The following is a 25,311-nucleotide window of genomic DNA, read 5'->3' as shown; positions in this document are numbered from 1 at the left end:
GCAATGTTATCTAGGTAGTTTTGTTGACTGTAATTTCAACTTTATATATTTGAGATTTTATATGAATACAACTTGAAATGAGATTTTTTTTGCTTTTATATTTTATTATTATAACTTTTTACAGTTATAGTATTGATCTTTAAAATGAACAATTCATAGAAAAACTTAATCTGTGTTTGAATTAATATATTTAACTTTATACAGGTATCCTTGAAGTACCTATTAAAAAGGAACAGATAAATTTTCGCAAGCAATATTCTACAGTTCACATCTTTACAGTCTCACTATTAACTAAAAGTTTCAAAGAATAGAAGATACCATTTTATTTGTTGCTTTTAAAAACTATTTGAGCAGAGTAAAATACTACCTTAAAGACGCTTTTCTAACAGGGATCTCTATGCATTCATAGTGTATCATGTCTATAACCCCTGCCGTTAGAGAGGCTAATGTTGGTAGATCTCAAGTTCTGAGGTGCAGTAGATTGTCAATCTGTTGTCTACACTAAATCTAGCAATTGAAATACTCAACACCCAAGCACAGGGACCACTACCAGATAGTCTAAAGGAGAAGCAAACTAGCCCGAATTGGAAACACTGGAGGGCAACACTCATATCTCCTTCAGTAATGGAAATGGGCCTGTAAGTAGCCTCAGAACTTCTATGCTGGGTGGTATAAGGAGAACTAGCCTTTAAAAACAATAGAGGTAACCACAGTAACATAGTGTCTCTAGTGAACAACTTTTAAGATATTTGTTAACAAGATACCTTGTTTAATGACCTAATTATAAATATCAAGTGAAACATACACGAGAGAAATACTTTCCAAAATTTTACTTTAAATCAAAGGGCAGTCAACAAATATTTTTTAGGGGCCTACTGTGTGCTGGGTACTATGCTAGATATTGGGGATACAAAGAAAGGTGAATAATATGTTGTTCATGCTTTCAAGAAGATAATAGGCTATTTGAAGAGATAACATGCAAACAGCTCTTCAAAGAACATCTCTTGTGTGTATGTGTGTGTGTGTGTGTGTGTGTGTGCATACGCATGTGTATAATACACATGCACACACAGGGCAAAAGAAAGGAACTAGCATTAAATGGAATCAGAAGGCTTCTTATAGAAGATGGAATATCACAGAGATGGTGGTTGTTGTTTGTCCTTCATTCTCAAAGAGGGCCATGACATCAAGGAGATGATAGATAGTGTGACATGCAAATGAATTGAATTTAAGTGAGGGAGGGCTATTAAAGGTCACCTACTTCACTTTCCCCTCCTGAGCCATTTGAGTTCAGTGGCCAGATATAGATCAAGATAACTGGAGATGGCCCAGGATAAATGGGAGACCTTGACATTTTCAAACAGACTGAAATTTGACTGAAGCAGTACCCATTTAGTGATTAAAGCTAGATAGCAATTTTGGCAAAAAGAATCTCCTCTTTCAGCTAGTCAGAAAAAAAAAAAAAAAAAACAGAAACCCAACAACTAAATAAATAAATGAATCTGAGAAGAGAAGACTCTCAGAGTTTCTGGCCAAAGCAGAAATGATTGCTATTTTACATTCAGTAAGAGTCAATCAGGACCCAAACAATGATCAAATGAGACTCTGCCTGTTGGTGGCCAATTAGAGTCAGATTGGTTTTTGTCATGAAAGAAGTCAGAAGCTGGAGGGCAGAGAAGAGGAATGGAGAGCCTCGTAGGTATAGGGAACAGCCAATTTTCTTTTTCTTTTTTTTTTTTTTTTCATTATTACAGCTTTTTATTTACAAGATATATGTATAGGTAATTTTTTAGCATTGACAATTGCAATTTGTTTGCAACTTTTGTTCCAACTTTTCCCCTCCTTCCCCGAGATGGCAGGTTGACCAATACGTGTTAGATATGTTAAAGTATAAATTAAATACAATATATGTATACATGTCCAAACGGTTATTTTGCTGTACAAAAAGAATTGGACTTTGAAATAGTATACAATTAGCCTGTGAAAGAAATCAAAAATGCAGGTGGACAAAAATAGAGGGATTGGGAATTCTATGTAGTGGTTCATAGTCATCTCCCAGAGTTCTTTCGCTGGGTGTAGCTGCTTCAATTCATTACTGCTTTATTGGAACTGATTTGGTTCATCTCATTTGTTGAAGATGGACACATCCATCAGAATTGATCATCATATAGTATTGTTGTTGAAGTATATAATGATCTCCTGGTCCTGCTCATTTCACTCAGTATCAGTTCATGTAAGTCTCTCCAGGCTTCTCTGAAATCATCCTGCTGGTCATTTCTTACAGAACAATAATATTCTATAATATTCATATACCATAATTTATTCAGCCATTCTCCAATTGATGGCATCCACTCAGTGTCCAGTTTCTGGCCACTCCAAAGAGGGCTGCCACAAACATTCTTGCACATACATGTCCCTTTCCCTTCTTTAAAATCTCTTTGGGATATAAGCCCAGTAGTAACAGTGCTGGATCAAAGGGTATGCCCAGTTTGATAACTTTTTGAGCATAGTTCCAAATTGCTCTCCAGAATGGACAGCCAGTTTTCTAAATGAAAATGCTTAGAGATTCATTGTCTAATTTAAGCAGCTTCAGAAGCCAATCTCAGTGGACATATGTTGGAGAGTAAATATAAAAAGACTAGATAGAAATGGGGCAAAGTATTAAAGGATTTTAAAATGTAGTTGGTTTTAAAATATTTGATCCTGGAGGAAATATAAAGCCATTGGAATTTATGGTATGGGGATAGGGGTGGTGATATGGTCAAACTTGTGAGAAAGATAACTTAGGCAGCTGAATAGAAAATGCATTGAAACAGGAGTGAGACTTGAGGCAAAGAGACAAACTAGGAAGCTGTAGTAATAGTCCAAATCCGAAATTATGAGAATCTGCACCAGTGTCAGAGGAGAAAAGGGAGTGTATATGAAAGATTTGAAGGTAGAAGTAATAAGGCCTAGTAATGATTAGAAGTGTAGGGTGAGAATGAATTAAAGGTGATACTTAAATGCTAAGCTTTATGACTGGGAGGATGGTGGAACCCTTGACAACAATAAGGAAGTTTGGAAGAGAGAAGGGAAATAGAATGAGTTCAATTTTGAACAAGACAAGTTTTAAGTGTCTCAAGGAAGCCCTCCAGGGTTCTTGTCCTTTGCTAACATTTTGTTATTTGCATCAAATCCCAGGATTTTACAGTCTCCTAAGAGAAATCCGTTACCACTTAAAAAAGAATTTGACAAATATACACATATTATATACATGTTACATATAATTATACCTATATTTATTACATATAATATTTGCATATATAAAAACTAAGTGAAATTGCACACTATTTCAAAGTCCAATTCTTTTTGTACAGCAAAATAACCATTTGGATATGTATACTTATATTGTGTTTAATTTATACTTTAACATATTTAACATGTATTGGTCAACCTGCCATCTAGGGGAGAGGAGGGGAGGAAAGAGGGGAAAAATTGGAACAAAATGTTTGGCAATTGTCAATGTTGTAAAATTACCCATGCATATAACTTGTAAATAAAAAGCTATAATAAAAAAATAAATAAAAACTAAGCGAAATAAAAATGTCTGTTGACATTATGATATGTATTTCTATGAACAGCCTACAGAGCAGCCTCATACTTTTTAAATAGGAGACCAGTTCACTGTCCCTCAGACTGTTGGAGGGCCAGACTATAGTAAAAACAAAAACTTTGTTTTGTGGGCCTTTAAATAAAGAAACTTCATAACCGTGGGTGAGGGGGATAAACATCCTTAGCTGCTGCATCTGGCCCACGGGCCATAGTTTGAGGACCCCTGCTATAGAGTCAATTGTTAAGTGCATGTATCTTGGAGAGATAATACAAATGAATAGTGTTGGAATCTAGGATTGAGCACAGGCTAGATTGCTTTAGTGATTTTTGGCAATTACATGAAACAAGTTTCTCTCCAAAACAGAAACCCATCTTTGTTATAGTACAATGCTTTTAGTGATAATATATGACAGCAAATTACAGAATACAAAAGTTCTCAAAAAATTAATAGTTTGAAATCATTGAAAGGGTAGTGGAAAGACACTTGGTTGGCATCAGTGAGTTTAGCTTTAGCATATTAGTAATTAAGAACTGTACTAGGAAATCCACATAAAATATGTTGTAAAGGAAATGTGTGACCAGAACATATAGTAGGCCAATCATGCATATGTAGTAAGAATAAGGTAAATTTGAACCTATCTGTTCATTTGGTGTCCACACAATTTCTGGACATATAGAGAAAGACCTCTAGTATGTTGGGTAAACCTCTTATAGAAGACATTGATAACTGTTAGACAAAATGAGATATAATTGTGATCTATGCTATTGGAGGAATTCTCATATTGACGAGATGACAGATCTACCAAAATATCAAAATAACAATTCAACCAATTATTTTAGTCCTAAGTCAGATATATTTGCAAACTTAATAATAAAATTATCCAGTGCTTTGCTGAACAATGAGAAATATTTTAACAGTATATATTTTCAAGTTTAGTTCTGCTCATTAATTTATACTATATTCAGTGCTTAATGTGCTTCACACAAATAATTTTCTATTATATTTTCTTTTAGACTAGAACAAATCACAGGAAGCATCTCTTTAGTGACACAGACACAGACTATAGAGGTGATGACAGCAAGACTGACATTAGTTGGCTAAAAGAATCAAATAAAAAACCCAAACCTCAACTGGTAGATTATAGCAGAAATAAAAAAGTGAAGAAACCTCAAAATATGCGATCAAGTAAGAAATTATTTGAGAAAATATCTAGTTTTTTCATTTTATATGATTTTATCACCTAAGTTTTATTTTATCTAAGGTCTTTGAAAAATTTGTATTTTCCAAATATTACTTTTTATTTTATTGTCATGCTATGGCTTATTAAGAGACACAATATCCCATAGTAAATAGACAACTTTGGAATCAGAAGTGCCGAGGTCTAGGCTCTATTACAAACTTGCTTTGTCATTTTTGTCAAATCACTTAAACTTCTCAGTGCCTCTAAGCAACATTTAATCTGTTGATATTGTAGAAGTTTCCTCACCAGGAACTTTCTAGAATAAGCTATTAAAACTTAAAACTGCAGAAAGACTTTTGGGATACCCAGGATACCAATTTTCATCTTTTCTTTCTTTTATATTTTTTTTAAGGTCCTTTACAATCTCACTGCTCAGGATTCGGATTCCTAATACTAAACCACTCATCTGACTGAAGTTTAATTTTTTTTTTTTTGCTTCTAGAAGTTGCATGAGGTACAATAAGTCCTAGATTGCAGAATTCATCATTTCCCCAGCCCCCACATTAATGCTGACATTCAGAATTTCTTTTCAAATGTGTACTGATGAAGAAATAGACTATGGAAACATATAAAGAATTAAAAACCAAAACACAGTAACTCATACCCTTTAGAAAAGAGTAGAAGGGATCTATTTTATAGATAGATTTTTATTAGGGTGTCTGAACATGAATGGGAAAATTATATTTTTCTAATATCTCTAACTAGAATTTAATATTTTTTCAGTTATTTAAAAACATTTTGTAAAGCAAAAGTAGGCCCATGACACACAAAAAGGTTAAGAAATCCTACTTAAGGATAATTTTGAGAATAAAACATTTTAAAAAATCATTTTGAAATATATTAATGATCATCTAATTCCATAGTTAATATTAAATTCTTTGCTCTAATTTGGTTTTCCAAATTCATGTCCTTTGGTTTGGGCAGTGCTATAAAAAAAGCTGTGTATGTTATTCTCAGTTTTATTTTCCCTGTCTGTTATCCCAATGAATGTCAGATTTCAGGTTTATTTACTATATAATGTCTCCTCCAAGGAACATTCGAATTCTTCCATTTACTTGTACACATCTGATACTCTAATCTTCAGAAATCTTCCTAACCTTTAACTTTGGAGATGAGTTCAAAGCAGTTCCCCTACTTTCTGAATGGTAATTATAATAGCTAATGTTCACATAGTGCTATGGGCCAAGTACTGTACTAAGCACTTTGCAATTATTATCTCATTTGAGACTCACAGCTCTGTTAAGTAGATTCTTTTATAATTCCGTTGATGAGGAAACTGAGACAAACAGGTTAAGTGACTTGCCTAGGGACACCCAGCTACTAAGTGTCTAATGCCACAATTGAACTTGGACCTTCCTGATTTGTGACCTGGTGCTTTTTGTCTTGGAACTTCTTATTTCAAGGATTCCTAATTTCAGATTCTTTAGTTCCTTAAATTACATATTACATTCCTGATATTAGTTTTAAGTTCCTTAAAACATTTCAACAAGATAGTTTAAAGTGGAGAGTGTGCTTTCATAAATCTTAAAACACCAATAAATGTGAGTTATTATTATGAATTGTGGCAAATTCCCACCTTAGAATATGATACTCATAAATTGGTATCACTGAAAAAAATTAATTTATTTGTGATATTTTACTTTGAGTTTAGTAGCATGATAGTGATACTCCCGTAGCAAATATAAGGCCCATATTTAGAGTCTCCCCAATGCTTATGTTTTGTTGATAATAGCTTTCAGAAATCTAGACATACCTATATTATGATGGGACACCAGAGTAGCGCTTTTAAAGAGTAAAGAAAGTAAAGTAATAATTTGATGATATCTGTGAACGCCAATCTTATTAATATTTTTTAAGGTTAGCTATTGCCATTTTTAAAAACTTAAGTCTGAATGCTTGAAAAGTGATTTTTAAATATCAAAGTATATTCTTGTTATCTGAATTTATAGATGATAAAATCTAAATGGCATTTCACTTACTCATTGGTACTTTTGGTATTAATTTTTACCTACTTAAAATTTTTAACTACAGAAAATTTTCCTCATTTTCAGGTCTATCAGGAGAAGTGAAACTACCAAAATCTAAGAAGGTAAAACTTTGTATTGATACATTACATGCTCTTATGTCACCAAAAATATTGTATGATTTCTCTGAACTTTTAATCAATTGCATTTCTCTAGTGATGCCTTCTGTCTTTGTTTACTCTGATTTCCTCTTTAATTATTTGAGATTTACTATATTGAGATTCTTGCTTTATGAGCAAGAACTACTACTGATGCATTTTATTTTCTCTACTTTCGTAAGCTATCAGGTTTTTATAAAATCTTTTAGTTATGATTTAAAACTATTTTAAAGAATAGTTACTTGAAATGAAATTATCAGTTATTTCAGGAAAAAAGAAAAGAAAATTGTAGAAAATGGACAAAGATCAGAAATTTTTAAAATTATTTTAGCAAGACTATAGTTGCATGTACAAGTATATAATTTGTTTCTAATTATTAATATAACTTTTATCTCTGTATAAATATTATACAGCTTGCTAAAATGATAATTTTTCTCACAAAAATATAGAACAGTTTTAGCTCAAATTATGATTGATCTACTAATATTAATTAATTTTATCCCAGGCACAAAATACAGATCTCAAGGTAAATCAAAGAATCACAGAAACAACAAGACCCCAACGTCCTCGAAGAGCAGGACTAGTTAAAAAAAACTATAAAGATTTCTCAAATTCAGAATCAGAAAGTGAAGAAGACTCTTTACCAGGTGTCCTCAGTAAAGAGAAATTACAAGTTCAGGTAAATAGTTTCAATTAAAATTACTAAATATTTTTACAAATGTTTAAAAATAATTGAGTCTCTGCAACTTGGAGCTATGCCCAAAGGGCTGTCATTGTGCATACCTTTTGACCGAGTAGTGCCACTACTGATTCTGTATCTCAAGAAAGTCTTAAAAGAAGGGGAAAGGATTCACATGTGCAAAATGTTTGTTGCAGCTCTTTTTGTGGTAGCAAAAAATTGGAAAATGAGGAGATACGCATCAGTTGGGGAATGGCTGAATAAGTTGTAGTATATGTAGTATATGAACAGTATTATTGTTCTATAAAAAATGATGAACAAACTGATTTTAGAAAGGCCTGGAAAGATTTACACAAACTGATGCTGAGCAAAACAAACAGAACTAGCGATGTATTGTACACAAAAACAGCAAGAATGTGTGATGATTAGTTATGAAAAACATGGTTCTTCTCTGGCTCAGTGAATCAAAGCAACCCCAACAGACTTGGACAGAAAATGCCATCTGCACCCAGAAAAAGAACTATGAAGATTGAATGTAAATCAATACATGCTGTGTTCACTTCTTTTTTTTTCTGTCTTTTTTTGTGTTTTTTTTCCTTTTCTCCCATAGCTTTTCCCTTTTTCTCTGATTTTTCTCTCTCAACATGATTCATAAAACAATGTTCATTGAAAATAAATAAGCTAAGTGGAAGAAAAAAAGAAAGACCTGTTTCTTTCAGGCTTTTCTCTTACAGGGCTTTCTCTTCCTGTTTTTAATATATGAAAGTAATAATCTGACCAACCATCATTTAGTAAGCACTTAGAAACGTTTTTAAAAATGCGTTTTTATTAATACCTTTTTTTATACCACCAAAATTTTCCCCAGAAGTCCTCCCCCTTTTCTTTCCTAGAAAGCTATCTTATAATAATAAATAATTAAAGATGTTTAAAGAGGAAAAATCACCAAAACTTTTATATATATATATATATATTTAATAACTTTATTGACAGAACCCATGCCTGGGTAATTTTTTTTTTTAACTTTTTATCGAAAGAACCCATGCCAGGTTAATTTTTTGCAACATCCCTTGCACTCACTTCTGTTCTGATTTTTCCTCTCCCCCTTTTCCCCCTTCCCCGATGGCAAGCAATCCTATATATGTTAAATACGTCACAGTATATGCCAGATACAATATATGTGTGCAGAACCGAACAATTCTCTTGAATTGGGTTCAGAAGGTAGAAATAACCCAAGAAGAAAAACAAAAATGCAAACAGTTTACATTCATTTGTCTATGTATGTGCAACATTCAACACTTGTGGAACTTTACACTGCAAAGGAAGTTTTTTCTTTTTATCTCCCTTCTCTGAAATTATGCTAGTTTTTTATATTTTTGCGGCATTCACTTAGATTTTTAAAAAATGTTTCTTTCATTGCTATAGTTTTATTTATGTAAATTTTTTTTTTTTTTTGCTCTGCTTACTTTACTCTTAAGTAGTTAATGGATTTTTTTTATTATAGCTTTTTATTTATAGATATGCATGGGTAATTTTTCAACATTGACCCTTGCAAAACCTTCTGTTCCCACTTTTCCCCTCTTTCCCTCCACCCCCTCCTCTAGATGGCAGGTAGTCTAATACATGTTAAATATGTTAAAGTATATGTTAAATACAATATACGTATACATATTTATACTGTTATCTTGTTGCACAAGAGAAATCTGATTTAGAAAGAAGGTAAAAAAAAACCCTGAGAAGGAAAATAATGCAAGCAAACAATAACACACAGAGTGGAAATACTATGTTGTGGTCCACACTCATTTCCCATAGTTATCTCTCTGGGTGTAGCTGATTGTCTTCATTACTGAACAATTGGAACTGATTGTTGAAGAGAGCCATATCCATCAGAATTGATATAGTGTTGTTGTTGAAGTGTATAATGATCTCCTGATTTTGCTCATTTGACTTAGCATAAATTCACATAAGTCTCTCCAGGCCTCTCTGAAATCATCCTGCTGGTCCAATATTGTTAGACAACAATATTTCATAACATTCATATACCACAATTTATTCATCCATTCTCCAATTGATGGGCCTCCATTCAATTTCCAGTTTTTAGCCACTACAAAGAGGGCTGCCAGAAACATTTTTGCACACATGGGTCCCTTTCCCTTCTTGAAGATCTCTTTGGGATATAAACCCAGTAGTAATACTGCTGGATCAAAGGGTATGCACAATTTGCACAAATTGCTCTCCAGAATGGTTGGATGCATTCACAATTCCACCAACAATGTATCATTCCCCAGTTTTCCCACATCCCCTGCAACATTCGTCATTATCTTTTCCTGTCATCTTGACCAAAGTGAGAGGTGTGTAGTGGTATCTCAGAGTTATCTTAATTTGCATTTCTTTGATCAGTAGTGATTTGGAGCACCTTTTCATGAGGCTACAAATAGTTTCAATTTCTTCACCTGAAAATTGTCTGTTCATATGCTTTGAACATGTATCAATTGGAGAATGGCTTGATTTCTTAAAAATTTGAGTCAATTCTCCATATATTTGGGAAATGAGCCCTTTATCAGAACCTTTGACTGGAAAAATGTTTTTCCAGTTTATTGCTTCCCTTCTAATCTTGTCTGCATTAGTTTTGTTTGTTCAAAAACTTTTTAACTTTCAAAATTTTCTATTTTATGATCAGTAATGATCTCTAGTTCTCCTTTGGTCATAAATTCCTTCCTCCTCCACAGGTCTGATTGGTAAACTATCCTATTTTCTTCCAATTTATTTATAATCTCATTCTTTATGTCTGAATCATGAACCCATTTTGATCTTATCTTGTGATATGGTGTTAGGTGTGGGTCAATGTCTAAGTTTCTACCTTACTAGCTTCCAATTTTCCCATCAGTTTTTGTCAAATGGTGAATTCGTATCCCAAAAGCTGGCATCTTTGGGTTTGTCAAACACTCTATTGTTATAGTTATTGATGATTTTGTCCTGTGAATCTAACCTATTCCATTGATTAACTAGTTATTTCTTAGCCAATACCAAATGGTTTTGATGACCATGACTTTATAATAGAGTTTTCGATCTGGTACAGCTAGGCCACCTTCATTTGATTTTATTTTTCATTAGTTCCCTTGAAATTCTTGACCTTTTGTTCTTCCAGATGAATTTTGTTGTTATTTTTTCTAGGTCAGTAAAATAGTTTCTTGAGAGTTTGATTGGTATAGCACTAAATAAATAGATTAGTTTAGGTAGTGTTATTGTCTTTATTATATTCGCTTGACCTATCCTAGAGCACTTAATGTTTTTCCAATTGTTTAGATCTGACTTTATTTGTGTGGAAAGTGTTTTGTAGTTTTGCTCATATAGTTCCTGACTTTTCCTTGGAAGATAGATTCCCAAATATTTTATACTACCCACAGTTATTTTAAATGGAATTTCTCTTTGTACCTCTTGCTGTTGGATTTTGTTAGTGATGTATAAAAATGCTGATGATTTTTGTGGGTTTATTTTGTATCCTGTAACTTTGCTAAAGTTGTGGATTATTTCTAATAGGTTTTTAGTAGATTCTCTGGGGTTCTTTAAGTATACCATCATATCCTGCAAAGAGTGACAATTTGGTTTCCTCATTACCTACTGTAATTCCTTTAATCTCTTTTTCAGCTCTTATTGCCAAAGCTAGCATTGCTAATACAATATTGAATAGTAATGGTGATAGCATGCAACTTTTGTTTCACTCCTGATCTTATTGGGAATGGTTCCAGTTTATCACCATTACATATGATGTTTACTGGTGGTTTTAAATAGATGCTACTAACTATTTTAAGGAAAAGTCCATTTATTCCTACACTCTTTAGTGTTTTTAATAGGAATGGGTATTGGATTTTATCAAATGGTTTTTCTGCATCTATTGAAATGATCATATGATTTTTGTTAATTTGGTTATTGATACAGTTAATTATGCTCATAGTTTTCCTAATATTGAACCAGCCCTGCATTCCTGGTATAAATCCTACTTGGTCATGGTGTATTATCCTGGGGATGATTTTCTGTAATCTCTTTGCTAATATTTCATTTAAGATTTTTGCAACAATATTCATTAGGGAGATTGGTCTATAATTTTCTTTCTCTGTTTTCTTCCTACCTGGTTTAGGTATCAGTACCATGTCTGTGTCATAAAAGGAATTTGGTAGGACTCCTTCATTCCCTATTTTTTCAAATAGTTTATATAGCATTGGAGTTAATTGTTCTTTAAATGTTTGGTAGAATTGACATGTAAATCTATCTGGTCCTGGGCATTGTTTTCTTAGGGAATTGATTAATAACTTGTTCTATTTCTTTTTCTAAAATGGGACTGTTTAAGCAATTTACTTTCTCCTCTGTTAATCTGAGCATTCTATATTTTTGAAGGTATTCATCCATTTCATTTAGGTTATCAAATTTATTGACAAAAAGTTGGGCAAAGTAACTCCTAATTATTGCTCTAATTTCCTCTTTTCTCTTTTTTTCCCCTACTTTTCTCTTTCCTTTCCCCTTTATCCCCCTCCCCAGTATTAAACTTAGGAGCACCACTTTCCTCACACAGCCCTCCCTCTTCAGAATCCTTTCCCCTATTATTTCTGTATTCCTTTCTATTTTGCCTACCCTTTCTTCTTTCTGCTTTTCCCCTCTCACTTTTCAATGAGGTGGGAGAAGTTTCTCTGTAAACCAAATATGTCTAATGTTTTCTCTTTGAGCCAAATAAGATTCATACAATGTTCATCCCCTTCTCTTCTTTCCCTCAGATACAATAGGTTTCCTTTGCCTCTTCGTGAGATGTAATTTCCCTCTTTTTACCCCCACTTTTCCTTTTTTTCTGGTATAATCTACTTTCCACCTCTAGTTCCTTTTTTATATTTATCTTTTTATACTTCTCTTGAGTCCTATATTTGGAGGTCAAATTTTTTTTTTTGTTTGTTTAGCTGTTGTTTTTTCATCAGAAATAAATGGAATTCACCTGTTTCATTGAATGCCCATCTTCCCTGGAAGAAAATGCTCAGGTTAGCTGGGTAATTTATTCTTAGCTGCATTCCAAGTTCCTTTGCCTTTTGGAATATCAGGTTTCAGGCCCTTCAATCCTTTAATATGGATGCTGCTAGATCCTGAGTAACCATATTGTGGCTCCTCTGGATTTGAATTTTTTTTTTTTTTCTGGCTGCTTGTAATATTTTTTCTTGGTCCAATAGTTCTGGAATTTAGCCACAATATTCCTTAGACTTTTAATTTTGGTGTCTCTTTCAGGAGGTGTTTGATGAATTCTCTTTCAGTGGCTATTTTACCTTCTGATTCTATGACAACTGGGCAGTTTTCTTTGATGATTTCCTGAAAAATAGTGTCTAGGCTCTTTTTTTCCATCATGATTTTCAAAGAGTCCAATAATCCTTAGATTATAATCTCTCCTAGATCTATTTTCCAGGTCTGTTGTTTTCCCAAGTAGGTTAGGGATTTAACATTTTTTCCATTTTTTTTTTCATTTTTTTCGTTTTACTTGACTGATTCTTGATGTCTTCTCGAGTCATCATTTCCATTTGTTCAGTTCTGATTTTTAATGAATTATTTTTTCATTTACTTTTTTATTTCTTTTTTTATTTGTCCAATTGAGTTTTTAAATGAGTTGTTTTGTTCAATGGAATTTTTTTCCATTTCACCAAATTTTTTTTAAGGAGTTATTTTATTTTTCTAATTCCCAACTTCTGTTTTCCTGGGGGTTCTTTACCTTTTCCATTTCACATTTCAGGGAGTTGTTTTCTTTTTCCTCTTCAACAGATCTTTCTTTTAATGAGTTATATTCATTTTTCATATTCTGCCCTCTTGCAGAGTTTTCCTTTCCTTTCCCCATTCTTCTAGTTCTCTTTTAAGATTTTTTTAAATTTCTTCTAGGAGAGCCTTGCATGGTGGGGACTAGGTTATATCACTCTTTAGGGCTTCATCTAGAGACAATATGCTTTTAGTCTTCTCAGAGTTTGAAACTTGTTCTCTTTCACTGTAGAAGCTATCTATATTTAGAGCTAGTTTTGCCTTTTTACTCATTAAAAAGAAACTTGGGGTCTTCTTTTGGGGTAATGAGAGGGCTTTCCAAGCTTCCTCAACAGGCATTAGGAAGTGGCAGCGAAATGGCAGCTGCTACACTGGAATCACACTGAGTCACTCTGGTGCTAGGTGGGTGTAGCCAGGTCCCATGACATTCTGGCGCTTTGGGGTACACCTTTTATCCTCTGCGTTTGTGTTGGAAATTTCATAACTTCTCTGCTGATCTACTGACTTGAAACCAGAGCAGAGTAGCCATAACTGTGGTAGAGTCTTCTTCACATCCCGCCCCCAGACCTATTCTCTACTCCTGGAGGCAACAACCTCATTAAATTTCCTCAATTCCACATTTCTTTCTGAAATTAACTCTCACATGATAAGTCAACTTAAATTATTTTGGATTTTGAAAGTTATTCATTTTTTTTTTTTTACGTTTTCCATTTTTTTCATTTTTGAAGGGAGGATTAACAACAGGAGGTCAGGCATTCATTGGAATATGAGTATGGAATAAAGTTTACCTTTTATGTTTCACATTTGAAAATGTAAACAAATTATTTGGTTTCTTAGTTGATCGGTATATGATTTTTATAATATTTATTTTAAAATCTATAACATTGACAAATAAATTTGCCAATTCCTAGAAAAGTCAAAATTGATCCAAAGTTGCCATTAGTTTAAAAAAATAAAATTGGGACCGTTATTTTAGATAAACTTGTATATTAATCTTTATATGGTATTTCTTATATTCAAATGATATTGCTGTTTTGAAGAGAAATTGAAAAAAATCATGTGGTACATTTGTTCTGTTGAAATGCAGAAAGCCATTAAGATATGGAAATCAGATCTAAGACTTACATTTCATTATGATGCCCTAAAATATGTCAAAGTTCACAATCTTGTCATTAAATTACTGGTTTTTAATAAAATTAAGTATATTCTGTTCATTATGTTAAAATTATTAATTCCAATAAAACATTTCAAAATATAATTTTTTGTTTTGCTTTTTTAGGTTACAAATATACGTAACAAAAGTAAAACCACAAAACAATTGAAAAAAGGCCAACATGCTATTTATGCTGAAGCACAGGAGGAAATATCAAAGGAAGAGAAAAAATCATCTAAAGTAAAAGATTGTATAAGAGAAAAAAGACTTGACTCATCACCGATTCCCTTATCTGGAAGCCCTGCATCTATAGAAATAATGAGATGTTAGTGTCATTTTTCTTTTTGTAGATTTTCTGGTTCCCGTTATCTCTAATTTTCTCCTCAGACTACAGTTACACTAATGAAAAATGCATTGAGAAGTTTCTCTATTAAATGTAGTAAATTCATTTTTGTATTTTGAGTATCATATTATGATTAATTTACTAAATATAATCATGGTAAATTTTTACTTTGATAATTAGTAAAAAGTTTTAATTAACTGAGGCATTTGGATGATTCTCATCAGAGTAGATACTCTCACTACGTGTTATAATTCCATGCTTTCTCACTTTAATTTTTTTCTTGCTTTTCAAGAAATCTTCCTTAGGATATATACTCAATATTCTCAAGGCTTGCATCTAATTCTTTTACTATTTCTTAGACATTGATGAATTCCTGAGATTTTATCCTCTCCTGCATTTCTGACTTATATGTTTTTGAGCATATCACTAACTTGGCTTTTCAATTACAAATCCTTACTAGTTTTTTTTTGTTTTGTTTTGTTTTGTATTTTAATTTTTCTCCAGTTTCATGCCAAGAGACTTTTTAGGTTGACTTTTACATAATTTTGAGTTCCAAATTTTTCTCCCTCCCTCTTTTTCTTCCTCTTTCAAGGATGATAGGGAGTTTAATATAGTTAATACATGTACTATCATGTCAAACAGGTTTCCATATTAATCAAAGTTGTGAAGGAAGAAAGTTTAAAAAAAAACATAAGAAAAGAATAAAGTAGTGGAAAAATGCCTCTACCTGCATTCAGAGACCATCAGTTTTTTATCTGGTTATGGATAGCATTAATCTTTTGTACTTGTCTTAGATCATTGTGTTGCAGAGAAGAGCTGAATCAATCATAGTTGATCATCATACAATGTTGCTGATACTACATACAATGTTTTATAGGTTCTGCTCATTTCACTATACTTCAGTTTGTATGAAAACCTTACCAGGGTTTTCTGAAATCTGCCTATTCATCATTTCTAATTGCACAATAGTATTCCATTACATTCCTATACCACACTTGTTTCCCATTCCTTAATTGATGGGCATCCCTTCCATTTTCACTATTTTGCCACTATGAAAAGTAATGCTATAAATATTTTGTACATATAAGTCCTTATTCCTTATTTTATGATCTCTTTGGGATACAGATCTAGTAGTGATATTGCTCAATCAAAGGGAATGCACAGATTGCTTGCCTTTTGGTCATAGTTCCAAATTGTTCTCTAGCATGATTGTAAGAGTTCACAATTCCAAAAACAATGCATTAGTGTCCCAATTTTCCCATATCTCCAATTTTTATCATTTTTCTTTTCTGTCATATTAGGCAATCTGTTTCAGAGTTGTTTTAATAAAGTACATTTCTCAAATCAAAACTGATTCCTTCAAATGCCTATAGATAGTTTTGATTTTTTCATCTGAAAACTGCTGTTCATATTCTTTGACTGTCTATTGGGGAATGGCTTATACTCTTGTAAATTTGACTCAGTTTTCTATATTTGAGAAATAAGGCTTTTATCAGAAACACTTGCTATAAAATTGTTTCTCAGCTTTCTGCTTTCCCTATAATCTTGGTTGCATTGTTTTTTATTTGTAAAAAAGCTTTTTAACTTAATATAATATTATCAAAGTTAATCCATTTTGCATTTCATAATGTTATCTCTTTTTTGATCATGAATTTTACCCATTTCCATAGGTTTGACAGGTAAATGATTCCTGGCTTTTTCTTGGTTATGTCACCTTTTATGTCTAAATCATGCGCTCATTTTGATCTTCCCTTGGTATAGGGTGTGAGATGTTAGTCTATAGCTTTTTTGTGTACTGTGGTTTTCCACTTTTCCTGACAGTTTTATCCCAAAAGCTGGAGTCTCTGGATTTATCAAACACTAGGTTACTTTTGTCATTGATTAGCATGTTTTGTATATTGAGTCTGTTCTACTGATCCTCTAGTCTGTTTCTTAGCCAGTACCGGATGGTTTTGATGATTACTGCTTTATTGCTAGACTACCTTCCTTTGTATTTTTAAAAATTAATTTCCTTGATATTCTTGATTTTTATTCTTTCAAGTGAATTTTACTAATTTTTTTTAGCTCTATCAGATTAGATTTTTGGTAGCTTGATTGGTATGGCACTAAATAAGTAAATTAATTTAGGCAGAATTGTCATTTTTATATTAGCTTGGCCTATCCATGAGGAACTGATATTTTTCCAATTGTTTAGAGCTGATTTTATATGTTTGAAAAGTGTTTTGTAATTGTCTTCCTATAGTTCCTGGGCTTGTCTTGGCAGATAAATATAAATATTTTATATTGTTTATAGTTATTTTAAATGAAACTTCTTTTTCTAGCTCTTGCTGCTGGGCTTTGTTGGTCATATAAAGAAATGCTGATGATTTATGGTTTATCCTATATCTTGTAACTTTGCTAAAATTGTTAATTGTTTCAAGTTATTTTTTGGTTGATGCTCTAGGGTTTTCTAGGTATACTCTCATATCTGAAAGAGTGATAGTTTTGTTCATTACCTATTCAATTTCTTTTTCTTCTTTTATTGCTAAAGCTTCCATTTCTAGTTCTATATTGAATAATAGTGGTGATAATGGACATTCTTGCTTCATCCCTGATTTTATTGGGAATGCTTCTAGCTTATCCCCATTACAGATAATGCTTGCTCATGGTTTTAGATAAACAGCATTCATTATTTTAAGCCTTTAATCTTATGCTTTCTTGTATTTTTGTGCTGGGTTGTTTTGTTCTTATTTTTGAGGGAGAGGGTTTCTTATATTCTGTAGTGCTAATGTTTGGTGGTTTTTTGGCAGACAATTGGAGTTAAATAATTTGCTCAGGATCGCATAGTTAGTAAGTGTTGATTGTCTAGGGCTGAATTTGAAATCAGGTCCTCCTTACTCCAGGACCAGTGCTGTATTCACTGCACCATTTAGCTTCCTTGTTCTCGAGTGTTTTGTTTTGTTTTGTTTTGTTTTTTAATTAGGAATGGGAGGGTATTTTCCAAAAAAGCTTTTTTAACCATCCATTGAGATATAATCAATTATGTTGATGGTTTTCCTAATAATGAACCATGTCTGTATTCCTCATATAAATCCCACCTGTTCATAATGTATATGCCTAGTGGTATATTGCTGTAATCACCTTGTTTGTATTTCAAAATATATATTATAATTCAAAATTTTTGCATCAGTATTTCTTAGGGAAATTGGTATATAATTTTCTCTCTCTATTTTAGTTGTTCTTGGTTTAGTGAGTTTGGTAGGGCTCCTTCTTCACATATTTTTCCATATAATGCATATAGTATTGGAATTAATTGTTCTTTAAATGTTTGGTAGGATTCACTTGTAAACCCATCTGACCCTGGGCATTTTTTCTTAGAGAGTTCATTAATAGTTGGTTCAATTTCTTTTTCTAGATTAGCCAGTCATTTATTTCACAAATATTTATCAATGTTGCTTGGATTATCAGATTTATTGGCAAATAATTGGGCAAAATATTTCCTGGTGATTGCCTTAATTTCTTCTTCATTGGTGGTGATTTCTTCCTTTTCATTTTTGATACTGGATATTTGATTTTCTTCCTTTAAAAAAAAAAAAAAGAATCAGATTAACCAATGGTTTATCTTTCTTATTTTTTCATAAAAGCAACTCCTAGTTTTATAACTCAATATTTTTCTTATTTTCACTTTTATTAATTTCAACTTTTTTTTTTTTTAGGATTTCCAATGCAGTGCTCATTTTTTTTTTTAAAGTTGTATGCCCAATTCATTGATGAGTTGTTTTTGTTTTTGTTTTTTTTTTCCCATTTTATTGATGTAGGAATTCATGAAAATAAATTTTCCCCTAAGTACTGCTTTGGCTACATTCCATTTTAATATGTTGTTTCATTGTTGGCATTCTCTTTAATGAAATTATTGATTATTTCTGTGATTTGTCCTTTGACCATTAGGATTCAATCATTTATTTTCCAATTGATTTCTTTTCTTTTTCTTTTTCTTTTTCTTTTTCTTTTTCTTTTTCTTTTTTTTTTCTTTTTCTTTTTCTTTTTCTTTTTCTTTTTTTGCTGAGGCATTTAGGGTTAAGTGACTTGCCAGAGTCACACAGGTAGTAGTAAGTGTCTGAGACCAGATTTGAACTCAGGTCCTCCTGACTTCAGAGCTGGTGCTCTATTCACTGTGTCCCTAGTTTCCAGTTGATTTCAAGGTATTTTTCCACTGCCCTTTGTTGAATATAATTTTTATTGCATTATGATCTGAAAAGAACACATTTTATATTTCTGCCTTTTTACTGCCTTTTTACTTTTGATTTTGAAGTTTTGAATGCCCTGTCTATCAGTTTTTGTGTATGTTCCATGTGCTGCTGAGAAAAGGTATATTCTTTTCTATTCTCATTTTGTTTTCTCCAAAGGTCTGTCATATCTAACTTCTCTAATATTTTATTTACTTCCTTAGTTTTTTCTTATGTTTTGGTTGTATCTATCAAGTTCTGAGAGAGAACAGTTGAGGTCACCCACTAGTATAATTTTGTTTTCTTTTTCTTCTTTTAAGAATATGGATGATGGGGCAGCTAGGTGGCACTAGGTATGTTTCTCTGAATTGTGTTTCTTGTAAACAGTGTGTTGTAGAATTCTGTTTTTTGATCTACACTGCTATCCACTTCCATTTTATGGGAGAATTCATCCCATTCACATTCATAGTTAAGATTACTACCTGTGTATTTCCTTCCATCCTATGTTTTTCCTCCTGTTTAACCTCTTTCTATTCTTATCCTTTTCCTCTTACCACTGTTTTGCTTCTGTCTACCAACCACTTCCCTGGATCTGCCCTACCTTTTATCTACTAATGATCCAGTTATTAAGAATTAAAAGTATCCTTTTTCTGTGTAGGGCTATAAATAGTTTAGCTCTATTGAATCCTCTTTGTTTTCTTTTCCCTTTCATCTATACTTCTTTTGGGTCCTAATATGGAAGGTTGGTTTTTTGATATAGTTCTATTTCATTGAATGATCATTTTTCCCCTTGAGGAATATTATGCTTAATTTTGCCAGGTTCCTTAGTTGTAGTCTTAGCTCCCTTGCTGTCTGGGATATCATGTTACATGACTTCTGATCCTTTAATATTTCAGTCACTAGGAATTGTGTAATCCTGATTGTGACTCTTCAGTATTTAAATTGTTTCTTTCTGGAAACTTGTATTTTTGTCTTGATCTGATAGTTCTGAAATTTGGCTAGAAAGTTACTTTGAGGAGATAGATGGAGTCTTTGAATACTTATTTTGCCATCTAATTCCAGAATATTAGGGCAGTTTTCTTCAATAATTTCTTGGAAGATGCTGTCCAGGGCCTTCTTTTATATAGCTTTCAGGTAGTACAATGATTCTGCTATTGTCTTTCCTGGATCTCTTTTCCAGGTCAGTTGTTTTTCCCATCAGGTATTTTACATCTCTCTTCCTTTTTTATTATTTTGAATTTGTTTGATTGCTTCTTATGACTCATAAAATCAAAATCATTAGCTTACATTTGCCCAGATTCTAACTTTTAAGTATTGTTTTCCTCAATTAGCTTTTGTCCTTTCTTTTCCATTTGGCCAATTCTACTTTTTAAGCAGTTTTTCCTAGCTGTTGACTTTTTTTTTCAATAATTCTCTTGGATTGCTGTCATTTATTTTCCCAATTTTTTTTAACCTCTTTTATGATTTTTAAGCTCCTTTTTGAACTTTTCCAAGAGTCTTCTTAGGCTTGAGACCACTTTCTGTTTATCTTTGGAGTTTTGCCCATAGGTATTTTGCCATTATCTTCTTCTGAATTTGTGTCTTAGTCTTCCTTGTCAGTATAATAATTTTGTATAGTCAGATTTTGTTATTGTTTCTTGCTCCTCCTCCTTCTTTTTCTGTCTTTTTCTCTCTCCCTCCCTTCCTCTCTCTCTCTGTCTCTCTTTGGTATATATTTTTTTAATTTGAACTATAATCCCAAAGGGGAAGGAATGTTTTCTCAAGTTTCTTATGCCAGTGGCTCTAGACCTTGTCTATTTACCTGCTGCACTGATGTTGTCCTGAAGCTTTTGTGTCACACTTTTGTTTGGTGCTGGCTGGGTGGGTAGATCAGGGGTGTCTGGCACTACTGGAGTTTGGGAGTCTGGGAGCTTATCTGGTGTTGAGCTGGGGTCCTACTCCTGGTGTCTGACTTGTGCTGAAGCTAAGTGGATTCTTTCTCTGTTTCCTTGGTGCTACACTGAAGCAAGTGGTGGTATGGTATCTGAAGGATGCCTTATTGCTCAAAGCTATGCTGAAGCATGTGGTAACCAGGCCCTTGGAGGATACCTTATTGCCAGGGTCTGTGGTAAGGTATTTGAAATTTTGACTGCTGGAAGATACTTGTTTGTCTGGGGCTATCCTGGAGCACAGGGTGATTCCCAGAGCTGGAGTCCACTAGAGGTCCTGGAGTTGGCTGTGACCTGTTCCAACACTCTGGGGATTCAACATTTCCTGCTGATTTGCTAAGATGGGGCTTACTTCCAGCTTGCTGGGGAATTTTTGTCTTGAACTGTGATCCCATTAACACTTCTACTCCTTACTTGAGTGAAAAAGACTGTTTCTGCCAGTCCTCAAAGTTTTCTGGACTTTTATAAAGATTGTTTTACTATTTCTCATTGTTGGTTCCACCACTCCAGGACCTAAGATGCTATTTTACAGTTATCTAGAGGTGAACCAAAGAAGGGTACAGCAGTTTATAATTTACTCTGCCATCTTGGCTCTCAGAAGTCAACCCCTTTTCATTAATATGGTATTTAAACCCACTTTGAATTTTGAGCTATAACCTTAAAATTACGACTAATCCTATGATGTTGTAGCAATTATAACTAGTATTACATAATGCTTTAAGAATAGCAAAGTTCTTTACATGAATTATTTCATTTGTTCATCACAACAACCCTGTTAATAGGTGCTATAATTAATTCCATTTTACAAATGAGGTTCTGATAGAGGTTAAGTGTATTTAATTACTTAAACTTAAGGATTTAATTTAACAATGTTGCTCAAATAAGAAATGTTGATATTTTTTCATATAATGGTTTTACCTATTTTTAAAAATTTAAAAAGCAGCGATTCATTTGATGATTCTATTTTCTGGTAATTTTATATTATAGGTTCACAGAAAACAATTGAAAGAGAATTTCCTCAAGATTTTATTACTTCACAAAAGTTTGCATCCCCTTTTTCACAAAATTCAACACCCGAAAGAACAGAATCTGTAAATAGTAGTGTTCATGGCATTACAGGCAATAGTTTCTATACTGCAAACGTGAGAATTGAAAGCAAATATTTGATGGAATCACCTGAAAATATTGATGAAAACTTGATGTTTACAAATAAACATTTCTCAAGTCCTTTGTTTTTGGTAAGATTTTTTCATTTATTAAAAAAATCTGAATATAGCAATGTTTTGCCTATAATAGTTTATTTTGCTTTAAGACTTTATAAGTAACAGGAAAATTGAAATATACAGAGATTAATGAAAGTAAGTGGAAAAACTCAAAGGAGAAAATGTCCGTCATTTCTTCTTTAGAAAATTATCTTTAATTTCAATTATATCTGCCCTGTTTTCTTATAAAACTGTTGACTTGCACGTTTTTTCTTTCTTCCTACTGCCTCTCTTCCTTCTTTCCTCCTTCTCTTCTGTTTTCTCTTACCATTCTCCCTTCCTTCCTTCCTTCCTCTTTTTTCTACCTTCCTTTCTCCTTTCTTCCTTTTTCTTTCTTCTCTCCTTTTCATCCCTCCCTCCCCTCTTTTCTCTTCCCTTCTCCTTTTGTCTCCCTTTTCCTTCTCTGAAAAAAGATCTACTGTTAGCAGAGAAATAAGCATATTTAAGCAGTCCGTAATCTAAGGAATGGTAAATTTACTAAATTTAACTGAACATTTGTAGATAGGGAGTTCAAGAAATGGAAATAGTTTGAATGACAAGAAAAAAAACAGAAAGGCCTTTATGGATAGTAAATTAATTTTTATGGCTACTACAGTATCATTCTGTAAATTGTTGCTTCAGTTTTCTAAAGACTGTCCAGAAAGGATTACTATAACTCAAAAAATTTTAATTCTCCTATCAGTTTGTAGCTTATTTATAGAATATTTTAATATGAATGATTTAAGAATGCTGTTGCTTATGTGGTCAGGACTTTATTAAGTTCTTTCCTCAGAGTTCCCTTTTCTATACAAAAATGAAACTCTTGTCTGCTAAGAGCTGAAGAAGACCTGTGCAGAATAACTGACCTGTTACTTATTACAGAAATGTAGTACCATTGTCTAAAAAGCTAATTCCACAATGTTTTAGTACAGGCAGAAAGTAATCTTGCTGTTTTCTGTACTTTTCAGAATAAGTAAAGAACATTGGCTGCTTTTAGACACAATATTTTTCTTAAAATGTGGAGAAATTGAAATATATAAAGAAAAAACAAAAAAGATTTAAGAGCTGAAAAATGGATCCTGGGAGAAAAAGTTAAAGACATTGGAGTGAAAATTATCTGATTTAGATAAACAACAGGATTATTATCTTCAAGTAGATGAAGTATTTCTACATGTATGCAATTCCTTGTTCTCAGTGAACATGAAATATCAAACAAATAAAATAAGTTCAAATTAAAAAGGAACTTTGTTTAGATATAGACACCAGATATATAGTATGTTCAAGAAATTTACCACTTTACACTTTATTGCCTGAAGGCATGGGCTTGACCAAATTCTCTCCAGCTCCCCTGTCTATTATTCTTTTATTTTAGCTAGTTTGAAGTAATAGTTGTTATTATGGAATCCTACTGACTTTAAAAAAATAAAATAAAATGAACACGAGATCCTTATTATTGGCATGATTAATTGCAAGTAAATCAGTTTAAGAATTTAGTAGTCTAACCAGTTCTCAGATTTTTTGTTCTCAAGACCCTGTATACTCTTAAAATGATTGAGAACCCTGAAGAGCTTTTGTTTATGGGAGTTTTATCTAATGGTATTTACTATATTTGAAATTAAAAGTCTTTGTATTATTATAAAAATAGTTTTGACATCACAAATCCCATGAAAAGGTCTCAGGAACCCCCAAAGGTTCTCTGGAACATATCCTGAGAACAATAGATTTTATTTGAAAATATTGTTGAGAAAACTTATTTTAAAAATTGTGAAAAAAAAAGCTCATAATTATAGTATTTGCAAACAAATGAGATTGAATATACGTCATTCTTACTTTGTAAAACATTTTTGCTGTCATGTGAAACAGTTATATCTGTAAGTTGTATCTGTAAGAAATATCTGTAAGAAAAATTTGACTACCAAATTTTACCTTCATGGTTATCCCTGTCTAGCTCAAGGAGAGACTTGTAACTTTAAGAAAGTTACATACCAATATGTAAGATGATTTGTTACTTTTTCTACTCCCTCATCTCTCATATTTGGCTTTTTACTATTATCTACTTAGTTTTACATCCATAACATTTCCCACATCTGTTCTCTTCATTTACATAGCCAGCATGTAAGTTTAGATACTTATCACTTCTTGCCTAGACAAATGCAGTAGACCTCTCATTGATTTCTCTCTAATGCATTTTTGTTTTGTCTTATTAATTCTAGCCAAAAATTAATTCAATAATAATGGACAAAATTGATGATAGTGGAAAAGATGTAGAGATACCTTACCAGAATATTCAAGATTATGACAACTCTATGGATTTAAGTAGTTATGATTCAGAAAAGCAATTTAGTGGATCAGAACTGAAAAATATTCATGAAAATTTTATTCTATGTTCACAAAAGGTAAATTGCTAATAGCTATCATACTTCAAAAAATTTCTCAAGTTAAATGTGCAATTAGTAAGACAAATATTATAATATTATTCTGTGTATTTTTCAACAGTATTTACAATTTACCTGTACAATTGCACATGATTAACCTATATCAGATTGCTTGCTTTTTGGGGGAGAGAGAGAAGTAAGAGAGGGAGGGAGAAAAATTTGGAAAACAAAGTCCTCAATAAGTTGAATGTTGAAAACTATCTTTACATGTATTTTGAAAAATAAAATATTGAGAAAAAAATTATACCTATACATTTTATTTTTTGTTTGAAATTGAGAACAATGAAATTGAGTAAATAAATTTTGCCCTGAATCCTGAAACACAGATAGACACACATGTGTATCCACATATATATGTGTATGTATACAAATGTGTATACATACATATGTGCATATACATGTGTATAATTACATGTTTTTCCCTATCTGAGGATTTGGAAAGGAAACAGGAAATAACTTTTTAATTTGAATGAAGACAACTTGCATAAATAATTTGGCTAAATTTTGAGATTTCATTATAAATTTGAGATTTGAGATTTACTATTGTAAGAATAATAGCCTGGAGTAGTAGTAGTATTTTTGGAGAAATAGAAAG

The 25,311-nt window shown here is 32.3% G+C and overlaps 1 protein-coding gene across 1 annotated transcript in view; it reads left to right on the top strand.

Moving 5' to 3' along the window:
• The window catches only part of SYCP2 (synaptonemal complex protein 2), a 98,317-nt gene that overhangs the window by 56,364 nt on the left and 16,642 nt on the right, over positions 1-25,311 (top strand). The window contains exons 26-31 of the mRNA XM_051976673.1: positions 4,606-4,777; positions 6,884-6,921; positions 7,460-7,633; positions 14,691-14,889; positions 22,028-22,278; positions 24,495-24,677. Coding sequence (XP_051832633.1) covers positions 4,606-4,777; positions 6,884-6,921; positions 7,460-7,633; positions 14,691-14,889; positions 22,028-22,278; positions 24,495-24,677 — 1,017 coding nt within the window. The remainder of the gene's footprint in view (positions 1-4,605; positions 4,778-6,883; positions 6,922-7,459; positions 7,634-14,690; positions 14,890-22,027; positions 22,279-24,494; positions 24,678-25,311) is intronic.

This window comes from Antechinus flavipes, chromosome 2, assembly GCF_016432865.1.
Source record: "Antechinus flavipes isolate AdamAnt ecotype Samford, QLD, Australia chromosome 2, AdamAnt_v2, whole genome shotgun sequence".
NCBI classification, from domain to species: Eukaryota; Metazoa; Chordata; class Mammalia; order Dasyuromorphia; family Dasyuridae; genus Antechinus; species Antechinus flavipes.
The sequence above is the reverse complement of the archived record's forward strand: the minus strand, read 5'-3'. Positions and strand labels throughout refer to the sequence as shown.